Genomic DNA, 18,948 nt, shown 5'->3' on the forward strand with positions numbered 1-18,948 from the left:
GTTATACTTGATATTGGAATGGGATTTTGATATGTAGATTTTCATCACCCCTTTTCTCCCTGAGGATTTGGTAAGCATTGCTCCACTCTCTTCTAGCACTACATACTGCTGTGGCAAAGAGTGAAGCCAGCCTGATTTTTTCCACGTTGTAGATGAATTGAACTTTTTGCCTGAATGGCAAAAAGATTCCTTCTTTACTGTTGATGCCCAGGAATGGTATTAGGATATGTCTTTTTTTTTCAATAAATATAATCGTTTATTTCAATGGTTAATAATGTAAATGTTACTTTAAAAAAATCAACCTGTTCACACATTTGTATATTAAACACTGAAATGATTATTCCATATTGATAGTAATTTTAACCTTTTTTTTTTTTTGTAACAATCTTTATTAAAAAAAAAAACTAGGGCTTCCCTGGTGGCACAGTGGTTGAGAGTCCACCTGCCAATGCAGGGGACACGGGTTTGTGCCCTGGTCTGGGAAGATCCCACATGCCGCGGAGCAGCTGGGCCTGTGAGCCATGGCCGCTGAGCCTGAGCGTCTGGAGCCTGTGCTCCGCAACGGGAGAGGCCAGAACAGTGAGAGGCCCGCGTACCGCAAAAAAAACCCACAAACAACAACAACAAAAAAAAACAAACAAACAAAAAAAAAAAATTGGGGGTAATATTCTTATAATAGACTATGGGCAATGCAGATACCTCAACTTATCCATCAATTATGATTATCTGTGTTATAATAGGAAATTCACAGAGTAATCAACCTACTCGGGTATTTATTTGAGGGAGACCTAACATTCTGTTTTTGTTTTTTTTTTTTTTTGCGGTACGCGGGCCCCTCTCCTGCCGCGGAGCACAGGCTCTGGACGCGCAGGCCCAGCGGCCATGGCTCATGGGCCCAGCCGCTCCACGGCACATGGGATTCTCCTGGACCAGGGCACAAACCCACGTCCCCTGCATCGGCAGGCGGACCCTCAACCACTGCACCACCAGGGAAGCCCACATTCTGTTTTGTTTACATCACTGCCTCCTCTACCATCCTCCACTCTGATTCTTTCAGTCAACCAAACCTAAGTGCAAGTAATACATGTAGTTGAATGGATGCCTAGGGAAAACTACATATTTGAATAAGATTCAAATCAAACAGGCAGATTTTTAAATTATTTAAAGGATATGTCATTGTATTGATTATTCTATGTCAGTTCAACTAAGACATGGTAGGCCTTTGGATTCTAGGACACGAAAGTTTATGAAGGTTTTTTTAAAAGATGTATTCCTGAATTTATTTGTTTGTACTTGTTTATTTGAAAAATAACTTAGGTATCTTGTATAATAATATATAACTTTTTGAAAGAGAATGAAATAGTTTTAAACAAATCTTTAAAAACTACTTATTTCCTTTCGTTTGTCTCTAGGTATTTTTTGATTTCTTCAGTGATCCATTGGTTGTTCAGTAGCATATTGTTTAGCCTCTGTGTGTTTGAATTTTGCAGTTTTTTTCTTGTAGTTGATTTCTAGCCTTATAACGTTGTGGTCAGAAAAGATGCTTGATATGATTTCAGTTTTCTTAAATTTACCAAGGCTTGCTTTGTGGCCTAGCACGTAATTTATCCTGGAGAATGTTCCATGTACTCTTGAAAAGAATGTGGACTCTGCTTCTTTCAGATGGAATGCTCTTTAAATATCAATGAAGTCCATGTGGTCTAATGTGTCATTTAAGTCCTGTGTTTCCTTATTGATTTTCTTTCTGGATAATCTGTCCATTGATGTAAGTGAGGTGTTAAAGTCCCCCACTATTATTGTGTTACTGCCAATTTCTTCTTTTATGTCTGTTAACATTTGCCTTATATATTGAGGTGCTCCAATATTGGGTGCATATATATTTACAGTTGTTATATCTCCTTCTTGGATTGATCCTTTGATCATTATGTAGTGTCCTTCTTTGTCTCTTGTGACAGTCTTTATTTTAAAGTCTATTTTATCTGATGCTAGTATTGCTACTCTGGCTTTCTTTTGATTTCCATTCATGTGGAATACGTTTTTCTATCCCCTCACTTTCAGTCTGTATGTGTCTCTAGATCTGTATGAGTTTCTCATAGGCAGCATACATATGGGTCCTGTTTTTGTATCTATTCAGCCAGTCTGTGTCTTTTGGTTCGAGCATTTAGTCCATTTAAATTTAAGGTAATTATTGATATGTTATGTTCTTATTGCCATTTTATTGTTTTGGATTTGTTTTTGTAGGTCTTATTTCCCCCCTTTTGTTTTTATGGTAAAACTTTTATGATAAAAACTCTTCAGAAAGTAGGCATAGAGAGAACATACCTCAACATAATAAAGGCCATATATGATGGACCCACAGCTAACATCATACTCAATGGTAAAACGCAAAAAGCATTTCCTCTAAGATCAGGAACAAGACAAGGATGCCCACTCTCGCCACTTTTATTCAACATAGTTTTGGAAGTCCTAGCTACAGCAGTCAGAAAAAGAAAAAGAAATAAAAGGAATCCAAATTGGAAAAGAAGTAAGACTGTTACTGTTTGCAGATGACATGTTGCTATACATAGAAAATCCTAAAGATGCTACCTGAGAACTACTAGAGCTCATCAATGAATTTGGTAAAGCTGCAGGATACAAAATTAGTATACAGAAATGTGTTGTATTTCTATACACAAACAGTGAAATATCAGAAAGAGAAATTAAGGAAACAGTCCCATTTATCATTGTATCAAAAAGGGTAAAATACCTAGGAATAAACCTACCTAAGTAGGCAAAAGATATACCCCCCCAAAACTGTAAGACACTGATGAAAGAAATTGAAGATGACACAAACTGATGGAAAGATACACCATGTTCTTGGATTGGAAGAATGAATAATGTTGAAATGACCATACTACCCAAGGCAATCTACAGATTCAGTACAATCCCTACCAAATTACCAATGGCATTTTTCACAGTACTAGAATAAAAAATTTTTAAGTTTGTATGAAAACACGAAAGACCCCCAAACAGCCAAAACAATCTTGAGAAAGAAGAATAGAGCTGGAGGAATCACTTTTCCTGACTTCAGACTATACTACAAAGCTACAGTCATCAAAAAAGTATGGTACTGGCACAAAAACAGACACATAGATCAATGGAACAGGATAAAAAGCCCAGAAATAAACTGATTCACTTATGGTCAGTTAATCTGCAACAAAGGAGGCAAGAATATACAATGGAGAAAAGACATTCTCTTCAATAAGTGGTGCTGGGAAAACTGGACAGCTACACGTAAAAGAAAGAAATTAGACCATTCTCTAACACCATATATAAAAATAAACTCAAAATGGATTAAAAACTTAAATATAAGACTGGATACTATAAAACTCTTAGAGGAAAGCATTGGCAGAACACTCTTTGACATAAATTGCAGCGATATTTTATGGGTCCATCTCCTAGAGTAATGGAAATAAAAACAAATAAACAAATGGAACCTAATTAAACTTAAAAGCTTTTGCACAACAAAGGAAACCACAAACAAAATGAAAGGACAACTTACAGACTGGGAGAAAATATTTGCAAACGATGCTACAGCCAAGGGATTAATTTGCAAAATATACAAACAGCTCATATAGCTTAATATCAAAAAAACAAAAAACTCAATCAAAAAATGGGCAGAAGACCTAAATAGACATTTCTTCAAAGAAGACATACAGATGGCCAACTGACACATGAAAAGATTCTCAGTGTCACTAATTATTAGAGGAATGCAAATCAAAACTACAATGAGGGCTTCCCTGGTGGCGCAGGGGTTGAGAGTCCGCCTGCCGATGTAGGGGACACGGGTTCGTGCCCCGGTCCAGGAAGATCCCACATGCCACGGAGTGGCTGGGCCTGTGAGTCATGGCCGCTGAGCCTGCACGTCCGGAGCCTGTGCTCTGCAACAGGAGAGACCACAACAGTGAGAGGCCTGCGTACCGCAAACAGCAACAACAGCAACAACAACAACAACAACAAAAAAAACTACAATGAGCAGGAATTCCCTGGCAGTCCAGTGGTTAAGACTCTGTGCCTCCACTGCAGGGGGCCTGGGTTCGATCCCGCCTCAGGGAACTAAGATCCTGCAAGCCCAGGATTTTTTTTGGTGTGGCAAAAAAAACTACTACAATGAGGTATCACCTGACACCAGTTAGAATGGCCATCATTAAAAGATCTACAGATAATGAATGCTGGAGAGAGTGTGGAGAAAAAGGAACCCTCCTATACTGTTGGTGGGAATATAAATTGGTGCAGCCACTATGGAGAACAGTATGGAGATTCCTTAAAAAACTAAAAATAGACCTACCATATGATCATGCAATCCCACTCCTGGGTATATATCGGGAAGTGACAAAAACTCTAATTCAAAAAGATACATACACCTCAGTGTTCACAGCAGTACTGTTTACAATAACAAGACTTGGAAACAACCTAAATGCCCATTAACGAATGAATAAAGAAGATGCGGTGTGTGTGTACATAGACATACACACACACACACACACACACAGAATGGAATACTACTCAGCCATAAAAAGGAAAGAAATAATGCCATTTGCAGCAACATGGGTGAACCTAGATATTATCATATTAAGTGAAGTCAGAGAAGGACAAATATGATGTCAATTATATGTGGAATCTTAAAAAATGATACAAATGAACTTATTTACAAAGCAGAAAGAGACACAGACAAAAAAAACAAACTTATGGTTAGCAAAGGGGCTAGTGGGGTGCGGGGGGGGCGTAAATTAGTAGTTTGGGATTAATGTATACATACTACTACAAATCAAATGGGTAAACAACAGGGACCTACTGTATAACACAGGGAACTATATTCAATATCTTGTAATAACCTATAATGGAAAAGAATCTGAAAAGGAGTATGTGTGTGTGTGTGTGTGTGTGTGTGTGTGTGTGTGTGTGTGTAAATATATATATCTGAATCACTTTGGTGTACATCTGAAACTAACACATTGTATATGAACTATTCTTCAATTTTTAAAAATGGTTATTGAAAAATATTTCCTATTTGTAAAATTGTAATACTTATTATTTTATCATTTTAGTAAGTAAATTATTGGAAATATTTTTTACGCTGTTGTGGGTAAAATATAAAGTGTGAGTTCTTACACTAATTTTCTATAAATTTGGACACATAATTTCAAAATGTTGATTTCCTTTTTCTGCTGTTCACTTAAAAAAAATTTTCTTTTTAAATTTTTAGGTAGAGTCCAAACAGTATATCAGCTGAGTCATGATATTGATGTTGGTCGTTTCCAAACGCTAATGGAATGTTTAACTGGCACTTTTGAAGAAGTGAAAATTTTAGCATTTGATCTTCTAATGAAGTTACCAAAAACATTTGTACAATTTCAGGTATTTGGACTTCTCTTCTGTTAGTGTAAATGTGGTGTATGCATGAAAACTTTCTATCTTAGCAGCAGTTAAAGCAGTCTGTGGATTGTCCAGGCTCTTTGCATCTGCCTTCTTACTAAATCTTCTGTTTTGGTTATCATTAATACCTCTCCTGTTGCAGGTAGTGGAATGGAGAAGGTAGGGATGGGTAGTGGGGAAGGAGGAAATATTGTAAGAGAAACAAAATCCAAATCAATGATCTTTGCTTTTTTTAAAAAAAAATTGTTTTGATAAAAAGGGAGGTGTAGGAGGCAGTAGGTTTTATTGTTTACAAGATTATTGGTAGATTTCAGTTAACTGTGGTCTCCCCAGTTCCCTTGGACATGTTAATATTCGATCAAAACACATCACTTACAGTAACTTGATTTTTTTTTTAGATAATCTCCCTGCATAGTAGACTGGGAAGCTTAGTGTAAATGAGGTAGAGAACATGTTTCTGATCTTCCAACAAGTAATAGCTAAACTGAGACTGAAACTCAGAGTACTTGAGGTTAACAGCATTTCTCTCCCTGGGTGTTCCTACCCCATCCCCAGCCCCCATGCTCTTCCTGATGCCTTGCACTTCGCACCATGGGGTGAGAATCAAAGGTGGTCTCAGGGGTGAAGGCAAAGCTTGGGGATGGGTCTTCAGGAGACCCTATAGCCCAGGTACTTGGCTCTACCCTTGAGGCTTATTCTGGGGCACTGAGGTCACCAGCAGCTGTCGGGTCACTGGCTCTAGAGCTTTGCTGTGGCTCCCTGTTGGAGCTGTATACAGGCCACGGGAAGCCTTTAGGGGTGGGAGCTGAGCCATGGTCTGGGCTCTAGCTATTTGGCTGTGTTTAGGTATGGCAGTTTGTAGATGCAGTGGGATTCTGTCGGAGCACATGTCAGAGAGCCTAAGGTGTCTGTTACCACTGCTTCTGGACGGCATTGCAAAATCTCAAACATTTCTGACTTGGGTTCACATTGAGAGTTGCTCCCTGGTGTCCACCTATCCTGGTGGTCTTTCAGGTGCCCTGATGTGCAGAAACTTCTTTGGTGCTTAGGCTGCTAACTTTTGTACTTTATAAGCATTTTTAAAGAAGATACTTTCTCTTTCTCTGTTTCCCCTTCCACCAACCCTCGCCTCTTACCATTCATCTCACTGTAGCTTCATATCATATGTATAACTATGCCTCATTCCTGGCTAGTATTTTGAGAGTATCTGGAGTGGGGAAAGGTATATATTATGGCACCTATATGAAAGACCTGGTCCTTACATGGACTATGAAGGCCCCTCAGGGGGGCTCTGTGTATCAATTTGATAAACACATGCTTGGTATATAGACACAACTTAAAGAATTCAGGAAACTTAGTAGCACATATGGCTTGCTATAGGATTCTGGTAGTTATATATCTGGTCTGGCTTGTGTATTAGTAAATGGTCCCAGATTCAAGATTTTCAATTCAAGATTTTAAAAGATTAGTTATGTATTATATTTTCAAAGTCTTTCTTTGGGTATACCCTATGTAATATGTAATTAACTTTTTTAATATAGCTAACTTGAAAACATTTTTTGAATGCTAGCCTAATCTCTCTAAGGATCTGTATATTCATATATTGATGGCATATCTTTCTAATATATGACTTTACTACTCACCTAGTCTCTTGCCCTTCTTTCTTGTGGAGCTACATATCCAAGGTCTTTATATTTTGATTGACCTGAGATGATAGAACAAAGATGCTCTTTTAGATTCCAAAGGCTATTTATTTTGTTTCTTACTAACTGGTTGGTTAGTTTAGGGACTTAACTGTCAGTTACAAAAAATGGTTGAGATGCTTAATTGATTCTTTCTAATATTTATTTAGATTTGAGTTTTAGCCACTGTCTTTCAGTTTTTTAGGTCATAGAAAATTAAACAGCAAATAGCAAAGAATTTAAATAGTAATAGGCTGATATTTGAGTCTATTATTTGATATTAGAAGACATTATTAAATATTGGTATACCTAGATAATGATTTTTTTCCCTTATATTAGACAGTTATGAGATAATCCTAGTAGAATCAATATTGTTGAGCAACGAAACCCTAGGTTCCAGTGTGGTGAACATGCAACTTGTCAACTGTGGAGTTGGGACTAGGATCCATGTCTCCTGTCCTCAGCCCTGTACCTTTCCATGTGTATTACAGTGAACTGCCCTTTGTTCTGTCTTGAGGACAGGCTGTGTGAGTGCATGTTTAGATGAGATACAGGTGTGGGAGCTCTAATGCAGAATTTCTGAGGTTGATCTTATCACTTTATTTTTCACACATATACATGGAGCTTTGCTAGGAACATCCTGGTGAATTTGTATTCTCATATGTATGTGTATTTTTCTCCATTGAACTAGCTGTATGGGAAGGGGGTGGGGAGAAAGGCAGGAGTATGACTCCCAGTAAAACAAATCTTGACATACAGAAGAACTCTGGGCTATATAGAAATAACGAAGATGATCTGGTTATAGTATAGCAGAATTTCTACAGGAAAAAGTATACTTTTGCTGAAGAAAGAGGTACTTAAAAAAAAAAAAGCTTTATCCGGACTTCCCTGGCAGTCCAGGGGTTAAGACTCTGAACTTCCAATGCAGGGGAACTAAGATCCCGCGTGCCACTTGGCGCAGCCTAAAAAAAAAAAACTCCAGCCTATATTCATAGAATTAATGTTCGTATCGGTTGTCAGTTGTGTGGCATAAATATGTGTTATTCCTTCAAATTAAAGCAATGTTTAAGTGATAATGACTGAGTCTCTGCTTTATCCTAGGATTCAGAGAAACTACAAGGCTTATTCCAGGCAGCACTGGAGCTCAGCACAAGCACCAAACCATATGACTGTGTAACAGCTTCCTACCTACTGAACTTCTTAATCTGGCAGAACGCTCTACCGTCATCTCTGTCTGCTTACTTAAAAACTCAGCGGGTTGCATGTGGAGATGGAGATAAGTCTGCTGCTCTGGTGGAAAGTAACACATTAATAGGTTCGTATTGAGTAAATGACCTTTTGCTCTTATTTATCAAAACCAATATCTTACTTTCTTCACTATTAATATGGTTAGGCTATCTAATGGTTAAGCACTTTGTGGTTTTTTTTTTTATTTAAGAGTTTACCACCTTTGTAGTTTACCAGCATATAAGTATATCATGAATTTCTCCTTTTCAAATAAATAGTTTACTCAACTATATTGGTTCTAAACAGAGGATTCACATTAAATAAGTACATATGCAAATGTACATTAATAGAGCTTTTATTTAAATAAGACCTCTTTCTCTACCAAAAATGTACTTTTTTTCTACAGAAATTTTACTATGACTATAGCCAAATCATCTTTGTTAATTCTATATAGAGCAGAGTTCCTTTGTCTGTTGGGGTTTATGTTTTAACTGGCTGTCATACCCTTGCCTTTTACTCTTCCCATATAGCCAGTTCCAAAACATAGGGTCTGAGTTGATTTTGATCTAATGATTTTAAACAAATATTAGTTGGGGGTTCATGTAGTTAATTTTATCCTAGTAAATCTTCATTTTGGAATTGTACTAGAAATAAGGATAGGTAGAGATTTTTATTAAACAAAACAGAGGTCAGATGTTGAAAGAGAGTTGAAAATTATTCTCTCCAAGATAGTAGAAAAAGCCATGAAAAAGAGAACTAATAATGGGAGAAAATTAGGAGGCCATGGATAGTTCTGGTGGAAATGTGGCCATAGAGCTGGGGATAGAGAGATGACAGTGCCATGGAACATGACATGTGCCGAACTCTAATTGCTTCAGGGCTGGATTCCAGAGGAGACCCCGATAAGATGATAAGAAGAGGTCTGCAATTGGGGTGAACTGGGGAGTTCATACTTCATGTAAAGCCTTTCAAATTTAAGACATTTTTAAACTTTTTGAAATATTTCAAACATACAAAGAATATTTAAATATATAGGATTTAAATAGTAATAATATAAAAATTTCACAAGTTCTGTCCCCAAGCTAGGTAATAACGCTCAGCTTAAGAAGTATTGATACAACAGCACCCATAACTTTGAAGCCTCTTCTTTATCCTAGCTCCCTCCTCCTACCATGTAATTACTGCCCTATGTTTTCCTTCCTTCCTTCTTCCCTCCCTCCCTCCCTCCCTCCCTCGCTTTCTCCCTCTCTCCCTTCCGCTGTGCCAGGTCTTAGTTGTGGCATGCGGGCTTCTTAGTTGTGGCATGTGAACTCTTAGTTGCATGCCATATGCTGCATGCATGTGATATCTAGTTCCCCGACTAGGGATCGAACCTGGGCCCCCTGCACTGGGAGTGCAGATTCTTACCCACTGGACCACTGGGGAAGTCCCTCCTATACACTGTTGATGGGAATGTAGAATGGTCTGGCCCCTTTGGAAAACAATCTGGTAGTTTCTTGAAAGGTTAAACATATAATTACCATATGACTCCACAGTTCCTCTCTTGGGCATTGTCTTAATCAGCTCAGGCTGCTATAACAAGATACCATAAAGTGGGTGGCTTAAACAACAGGCATTTATTTCTCACACTTCTGGACGCTGGGAAGGTTAAGATTAAGGTGCCAACAGATTTGGTTCCTGGTGAGAACCCTTTTCCTAGTTTGTAACAGCAGCCGTCTCAGTCTGTGCTCACATGGAGGAGAGAGTAAGCTCTGGTCTGTCTTCCTCTTCTTATAAGGACACTAATCCCATCCTGGGGGTCCCACCCTCATGACCTCAGCTAAACTTGATTACTTCCTAAAGATTCCACCTTTAAATTTCTTTGCATTGAGGGTGAGGGTTTCAGCATGAATTTGCGGGGGGACAGTCAGGGACACACAAACATTCAGTCCATAATGGTCATATACTTAAGAAAAATGAAAACTATGTCCAGACAAAAACTTGTGCATGAATGTTCATAGCAGCATGATTCATAATAGCCAAAAAGTGGAAACAACTCACATGTCCATCATCTGATAAATGGATAAATAAAATGTGGTATATCCATACAATGGACTGTTACTAAGCTGTTAAAAGTAATGAAATATTAATATATGCTACAACATGGATGAACTTTGAAAGAAGCCACATATTGTATGATTCCATTTATATGGTATGTCCAGAATAGGCAGAAAATGCTTAAGTGGTTGCCTAGGACTGGGGAAGGTGAGAGGTGCAGGGAGGGGAGTGACTGATAATGGGTGAGACTTTTTTGAGGGGGGGAGGATGAGAATGTTCTAAAATTGACTGTGGTGGTGGTTGTACATAGCTGTGAATATCCTAAAAATCCTTGACTTGTACACTTTAAGTGTATAAATTGTATGGTATATGAGTAATATATCAGTAAAGCCATTGTTTTTTAAAATCTGTCCAAATAGCACATGGCACATAGGCCTGGGGTCTGTTAACCCAGGTAGAGGATGTCTAGGAGAAATGATCCAGAATGAGTGCTGTAAATGGATTCAGGAAGTTAGGGCAAAGACACAGTACTACCTTAACTGGAAATGGAGAACAGGCTGGATAACCTTGAAAGATCTCTTTTTTCATTCAAAAACCTCTAGTATAAAGTTCAACTGAGTTGGGTGCTTTCGTGGAAACTGTTCTGCTGTGTACAAATTTGTAAATGTGTTTTTAAACTGGCGTTATTTTGGTGGGTTTTGGTGGGTTTTTTTTGCTTTTTCTAGTTATCAAATGCTTGTTGGAAAATCTTGAGGAAGAAGTATCTCGGGCTGAAAATTCTCTGCTTCAGGCAGCAGCATCGTTTCCAATGTACGGGCGGGTCCACTGTATAACAGGAGCTTTGCGGAAGCTAGCTCTAAAGTAAGTATATCCCCCCTGCTCTTTCCTCAGTACTCACTTCTGAGCTTTAAACTCTTATTGGAATGTGTCCTGGGAAAGGAACATATTGCCTTAAAGGTAATTAAAAATTAGATTTTAAAATGTACATATAGGGCTTCCCTGGTGGTGCAGTGGTTAAGAATCTGCCTGCCAATGCAGGGGATACAGGTTCGAGCCCTGGTCCGGGAAGATCCCACATGCTGCGGAGCAACTGAGCCCGTGTGCCACAATTACTGAGCCTGTGCTCTAGAGCCCGTGAGCCACAACTACTCAAGCCCACGAGCCACAACTACTGAAACCCATGCGCCTAGAGCCCGTGCTCTGAAACAAGAGAAGCCACTGCAATGAGAAGCCCACGCACTGCAACGAAGAGTAGCCGCCGCTCACCGCAACTAGAGAAAGCCCGTGTACAGCAGCAAAGACCCAACACAGCCAAAGATAAATAAATAAATAACTTTATTAAAAAAATACATATATACACATATTTTTATGTCTTAAATATTTTATAGATTGCACGATTTTTTTTTTTTTTTTTTTTTTTTTGTGGTACACGGGCCTCTCGCTGTTGTGGCCTCTCCCGTCGCGGAGCACAGGCTCCGGACGCGCAGGCTCAGCGGCCACGGCTCACGCGCCCAGCCGCTCCACGGCATGTGGGATCTTCCCGGACCGGGGCACAAACCCGCGTCCCCTGCATCGGCTGGCGGACTCTCAACCACTGCGCCACCAGGGAAGCCCGATTGCACGATTTTGAAACCCAAATTCTTTTGACCCCTTTTGTCTATTAATTTCATCTTGAAAATGTGATTTTTGCTCTTAGTGTAAACTACCCTAATGTCTTTGTTGCAGCAGCCTGCAGTTGGTGAATGAGTGGAGACCCGTGGTAGAGAAGCTCCTCGTGACGTCCTACAGGCTTTCCGCCGTGGTGTCTCCAGTTATTCAGAGCTCCTCCCCAGAAGGCCTCATCCCCATGGACACTGATGCAGGTCAGTAAACAAAGAAAGCTAGAATTACTATGTTTTTTCCCCTAATCATTTCTTCAGAGAGATACAGAGGCTAAATAGGGGGAAAAGAAATTATTATGACTAGTGATATTTCTGCCTTTTTAGTAATATTTTTAACTATGAAAAAATAACCAAAATAAATAAATAGCCAGGTGATCAGCAAGGTACTTCCTCCTCTGGGGTAAATTGGGTTTTATAATATATCATTTCAGAATACAACCTACCAGGGTTGTATTCTGGCAGGCAGTATAAAAATTAGAGAGAAGTTGATGGGGTTCAGTCAGAGAAGGCAACCTGTTAGAAATCTGAATAGGCAAAGACCATTGGACATACAAAGACCATTTAATTAAAAAAAAAAAAATTGGAGGAGATAGTCAAAATGCCCAAAACAGAACTCATGAACTTTCATCTGTCTTTTCCTTCCCAACCCTTGTATTTTTGCAAATGGCCCTACCAGAGACCTGTTTATGCAAGTCAGGAGCCTAGGGCTGCTTGACATCTCTCCTTTGCTCCTTATATCTAGCCTGTCTCCACGTTCTTTCAGTGATGCCCCTTAAATAGCTTTCAAATCTCTTTTTCTTTTATCTGCATCTTCTTACCTTACTGTAGGCTTTTATCCTCTCTTGTTTCCCCACATCTACTCTTATCTCCTTCCATTTCCTTTTTACCACATCCAAAGTAATCTTTTCTAGTCTTATAATCTATCATGTTACACATAATCTTTCCTTAACCCTGTGCTCTGCCCACCCCCTCTTCCTTTTTATTTAAAATATGTTAGTGACCAGGTCCTGTAATAGTTTTGCTCCTGCTACCTTGCCAGTCTTGTCTCTTAGCATTCTCCCCTTCTCATAGATTTCTCCTTCATGGAGTTGTTGCAGTTTAACAGGAATCTTGTCTGATTTCCTCCCTTGTGCTTAGCACAGTGCCTGGCAGAAGGAGGTACACTATCAATAGTTGTTAGAATGAATGAACAATTCCTGAAAGTATAGGAACTAAATTCAGTGCCTGGGATGCCCTTGGTGGTATGTGTATATAGCAGTTCCCTCTTAATCTGAGGGCTGTATGATCCAGGACCCCCAGTGGATGCCTGACAGTGCAGATAGTACCAAACCCTATACAGACTATGTTTTTTCCTATACATACATACTTATGTTAAAATTTAATTTATAGATTAGGCACAGTAAGAGATTAACAATGATAATCAATAATAACAGAATAATTATAAAAGTATACTGTAATAAAAGTTATGTGAATGTGGTCTCTCTCTGTTTCTCTCAAAAAATCTTACCACATTGTGCTCACCCTTTTTCTTGTGTTGATGTGAGATGATAAAATGCCTGTGTGATGAGGTGAAGTGAGGTGAATGACGTAGGCATTATGACGTAGTGTTAGGCTACTGTTGACCTCCTGGCGATACATCAGAAGGAGGAGCCCTGACGATGTTGATGGTTGGATGTCAGCTGCAGATGATGTTGATGGTTGCGGATCCCAGGTGGGATGGAGAGGGACAGTGTGAGGGGATTACTGTAGGATCTGTACTACAACAGGCCAGAAGGAATTGGCCGTTAAAGGTATATACTAACATGAACGTTCCTTTGAACACCTAGAAAATCATGAAGTAAATTTATATTTTAGTGTTGAAGTAAAGTTGGTGAATGCATTTTGGAGTGCAAATGAGAGGCTTCTATTAAAAACATACTGAGTAAATCATAAACACACACTGCAGCATACAATACAATACTTTGGGCCGATAATTAAACTAATCTAGAGTTGTGTGGTTGCATAGAAAATGTTACATTTTGTTCTCCACTAAAAATGAGTTGGAAGGTTGGTGGTGGTTCATGATACTAAGATACAGTTATAGATTTATTTTGGCTGATAGTCTAAATACTAAAATTTGTTGGTTTAGTTTTCCTACTTAAACAGTGCATAGGAATAAAGAACATCCAGTCTGATAGCGAATATTTGGATCAGGCCATACCAATATATTTTGGGTGAGAAATCTTGAATGTTTGTCACCAGTTGTGGGTAGGGCCTTCAGAGTATGCTAAAATTTTGTTTGTTATTAAAGTTTTAAAATATCTGTCAGTCTCAAAAACTGTCTATGGTCCACTAACTTTTCCTTAATTTTGCCTTTTCTTTTTTCCTCTGGTTGTCTCCATTTTTCTTATGCCTTTCCCATGTTATCTGCCATGCATTCTGAATTCTTTGAAAAAAGTCTCCCCTGAAAGCCACAAAAATGGTTCTTAAAATTTTATTCTGGTTACCCCTCTCTTTTTTCTTAATCTTTCTATGGTTTCTTTTTGGGCCAGTGTTACTTTCTCGTGGCTGTCAAAATTTGTTTTTGGCAAAATTTCATGGAAGCCACAAGTGAACATAAGATGTTGGCTGAACCATTATGATAGCAGTTTAGGTCTTTATATTTCCCATAGTACCTAAAATATAAGTGTATATAATAGATATACAGTAAGTAACCCATTCTTTGATTTGTTAATTGGTTTTAGATGATTACCTGTTGTTATTTTCTTTCAAAATCTGAGCCTGCCTAGCTCTTTATTACCTAGTCATCCATAAATTCCTTCAGCCCATGTTACTGAACCTCTGCCATGACCCAGTTTCTGTTCTAGGCACTAGCAGTTGAGCAGTGAACAAAGTCTTGCATTCGTGAAGTTTACATTTCCTAATCCAGCGAGTGCTTACTAAGAAATAAAAATGAATTTTAATATAATACTAGGACTGGAAATCTAACTTAGAAAGCAGTATATTACTTATTCATTTCAAAGCCAAATACGGAGTTTTCATGGTATTCCTGGGCCATAAAAGATTATTTTTGTTTGTAGTGGGGTTTCTTACCTCTTAAAACAAAATTCATTGAAGTTTATTGCTCTTCCTTCATCTATTTGAGCACTGTGTTTGAGATTCTTAGACAACACTGAGAAAAGCAATGTAAGGGAGATGGCAGCCTTTGTCTATGGACAGTTTCTGTTGTGCTTTTTTGTCCAATCTTCACCCTATTTAAAATATTCACCATATTTTGAAAGTTCCGGATGCGCAGGCCCAGCGGCCATGGCTCATGGGCCCAGCCGCTCCGCGGCATGTGGGATCCTCCCAGACCGGGGCACGAACCCGTGTCCCCTGCATCGGCAGGCGGACTCTCAACCACTGCGCCACCAGGGAAGCCCTGAAAATTACAAAATTTTTGAGGGCAAATACCCGCGAGGGAAGTCTTCATGTGATGTGGAACTGGGGTTTTACATAATCTGATCTCTCTCCCTCAGAGTCAGCAAGCCGCTTGCAGACGATTTTGAATGAGATTCAGCCCCGAGATACTAATGATTATTTCAATCGAGCTAAAATTTTGAAAGAATGTGATAGCTTTGATTTGGAGGACTTGAGTGCCAGTGTACCGAATATTGATACTTCTGCAGAAATCAAAGGTATATATAAAATCAGCATTGTAGTCAGTATTTAAGCGACAAATAAAATGTGCAAAATGCTCTTTTTCTATAGTAAATCAGAGGCTACAAATGTGTGTAGTACACTTCTAGAAAATAAAGTCTTTTTTGAGCTTATAAATGATTTATTTTGGGGAATGAGTTTATAAGACTTTACCAGAAAATGGTGTTCACCAGTGCAGTGTATAAGGTGCTTCAGCAAAAAGCCTTTGAGTACTGAAACCTGTCTTGACAGCCAGGTGATGTAGGAACAGTGATGCACAGTGAACTTGGGTTTGGGGAGCAGTCTGCTTCTCCCAGCACTATGGTTTGATGTTGTGAGAGTCCTCGTAGTCAGTCAAACAGCCTTTTAAAGGAAACAAATTTATGACTCAGAGAAATGTGAGCTGCTCTGTTGTACCAGGCCTCCAGAATTCAAATTCTTACTGTTTGTTTTCTCATTAGTTCTTTTATAATTTTCTATAAAGCTGTAAAAAGTCATCAGAAGCAGTAATATCTTATTTATTTATAACATATTCTACATTCTCCACTAGATGGGGATATTGTCTTGTAAAAATTTCTCTTTATGATTTTTTTTTAATTACACAAAATAACACAAATGTATGCTTGTAATAGTTTCAAATAATACAGAGATAAATATGAATTAAAAACAAATTAATTTTGTTTTCTTTCATTTTCTTATTTCCTCCTCAATCCTACTTCATCTCTCTTTAGTATACATCATTTCAGACCAATTTTATGTATTTAAGTGTATGTACATTTATCCTTTGAGTTTAGTGGCCTTTTAAAAGACAAATGGGATTACGTTAAAAAGGTTATTTTGTTAACTTACATTTTAAATTTAATAGCTTCTTTTGGATTTTTTTTCTTTTAATGTCAGTACTAAAATATTTCTAAAGCTAGAAGAAGAGAGTAAGGATTCTTATAGCTAATTGACCGTGGAATTTAAATATATTTTGAAAGAGAATTTGTATTTTCCTTTGAAAGAAAAGTCGTATCCTATTCTTTTACTGACATAGCAGCCACCCTCACCAAAACAAATAATAAAATACATTTATTATAGTCATATTTTATGGATGACTGAGAGGCAGGAAGAGTTTGTTTCATTAACTTCCAAAGGTTAGACTTTGGTTTTAGAATAATATTGTGTTTTATTTTTAAATTTATTTTGAATATAGTATATTAAATAAAATACTGTGATTCCTACCCATAACACATTCCCAACAAATGTTAGTTATCTTCTCCTGAATAAATATAGCATATGACAAATTGGTTTGTTCAAGCAGATTATTCTTGGGGAAATTATGAATAAGCTTGTTCTAAGAAACCTGGGATGTGAGTAATCAAGTGCCTAGTGTTGCAATAGTTTTTTTTTTTTTTATTTTTTAAGGTAAAGAAGGAAAAACATGTGACGTAACTGCTCAGATGGTGCTGGTATGTTGTTGGAGAAGCATGAAGGAAGTCGCTTTACTGTTAGGCTCACTGTGCCAGCTTCTACCCATGCGGTCTGTGCCAGAATCTCCTGATGGATTATTGACAGTGGAACAGGTAGGGTAGCTGTTTATTCCACCTGGTATAATTTCTGGTCAAAGCATAAATCACAAACTTTTATTTAAAAGTTAAATAACTTAAAAAAATTTTTTTAATGACTTAAAAAATAATTTTAACATTTTTCTTGAATAAAATCTTACAGATGTCAACTGAAGAAAGTTCATTAAAGTATAGGAATTGGATCTTGCAATCCGTTTCCAAACTTTGGCATTTTTAGAAATGTTTTTATTTTTCTAAGTTGTATAAATAATGATAGCTTTTACCTCACTTTTAACTTCAGTATTAACATTTGAATTTTTATTTCTCCATTGAACACACAAAAACTTAAAATTCAAATGTAAATGAAATTGTCTATTTAGTAAAATTCCACAAACCTCTTAAATTTTGCAAAGAAAAAATATATATATTTTTTCTTTATATACTGGTTGATTATGGATCTCATGTTTCCCTCTACATTGATGATAAAGTTGTAGTTACTTTGGTTTTTTTGGCTGACTTTTAAGACCACAAATTCAGTTCCATCTGGGACTATTCAAGTGACTTGAGTGCAGTGTTTATAAGAAATTAGCTTACCACAAGCATTTCATTTGGAAATATTTTAGATTTATTAGATTTCTGTTTTTAATTGATTCCCTCTTCCTTTCCATATGGTTTCAACAAATCCATTTCCCACCATTTTCCAGCAAAGATACATAACATGTACTTTCATTTTTAACCTTTTTCAAATAAAGATAATTTCTCCCGTAGGGTGTTATGACATTTAAGAACAAAACAAATATTGTAGTATGCTAATGCTGATTATTTCTGTAATAACCATGTGACCAGTTCCATGGAAATAATGCTAATATTTTTATTCTCACACTCTCTGTGGCTGATATGTTTGCATCTGGTTAACAGCTGGGCTTGTGATGTTGCAAGGCTCTGAGACAGAGAACGGCAGAGGGGAACAGAACACTGCCAGCTTCATTATGTTCCTTATTCTCTTCCAAATCAAACAGGCGTTAGTGTCCTAGAGTTACTTGCAGTCCTTACTGGTGACTGGCTGGAGTGCCAGTGCCAGCGTCTTTGCTGGGGAATCCAGCTATGATTAATGGTTACTTCACTGATGTTCACCATCTCACTAAGAAGTAAATATGGGCTAGAGCCCCTTGACTTCTCAACTTTTCAAGGACAAGTTAAAACATCTAGTGTTTTAGGTTTGTTGGCCAGTGTTTAAAAACAAAATTAAGGGAAACATATTTTACTTTTACTATAACTGAGAAAGACCTGAAAGCTTCCTGTGAAAATCATTTTGCCCTGACACCTTTTACAGAGCACCCAAATCTTATGAAGTTATATGGGATATCCAGGTTAAATTGGGAATTAAGTTTTTAAAATTGGGAACTAATATAAAATAGAAGAGATGTTTGTAAAACGACAACAATAACAAAGAGAGGCTCTTATAAACCAAAGAACTCTTCTGATGACTGTTTTCTTGAATAAGAAATAGAATCCTGTTTTTCTGTAAAATATCCATTTCCATTCTAATAAGGTCCAGTCATTTCTCCATGTCGCCATTCATGTGGTGACCCCACATATATATGTTTGAGAAGAAATTAATGACTGAGTGAGTGAACAAGAGTGTATGTGATGGCACTGTTCTGACATTGAAACCCTGCCCTCTGTGGAAAACTTTAGTCTTGATCATGCTAAATTTTACTA

The 18,948-nt window shown here is 37.7% G+C and overlaps 1 protein-coding gene across 1 annotated transcript in view; it reads left to right on the forward strand.

Moving 5' to 3' along the window:
• Nucleotides 1-18,948, forward strand: part of THADA (THADA armadillo repeat containing) — a 312,573-nt gene that overhangs the window by 38,875 nt on the left and 254,750 nt on the right. The window contains exons 16-21 of the mRNA XM_060169844.1: nucleotides 5,246-5,397; nucleotides 8,199-8,412; nucleotides 11,087-11,222; nucleotides 12,087-12,223; nucleotides 15,520-15,678; nucleotides 17,087-17,244. Coding sequence (XP_060025827.1) covers nucleotides 5,246-5,397; nucleotides 8,199-8,412; nucleotides 11,087-11,222; nucleotides 12,087-12,223; nucleotides 15,520-15,678; nucleotides 17,087-17,244 — 956 coding nt within the window. The remainder of the gene's footprint in view (nucleotides 1-5,245; nucleotides 5,398-8,198; nucleotides 8,413-11,086; nucleotides 11,223-12,086; nucleotides 12,224-15,519; nucleotides 15,679-17,086; nucleotides 17,245-18,948) is intronic.

The sequence above is a fragment of the Lagenorhynchus albirostris genome, chromosome 13 (assembly GCF_949774975.1).
Source record: "Lagenorhynchus albirostris chromosome 13, mLagAlb1.1, whole genome shotgun sequence".
Taxonomy (NCBI): Eukaryota; Metazoa; Chordata; class Mammalia; order Artiodactyla; family Delphinidae; genus Lagenorhynchus; species Lagenorhynchus albirostris.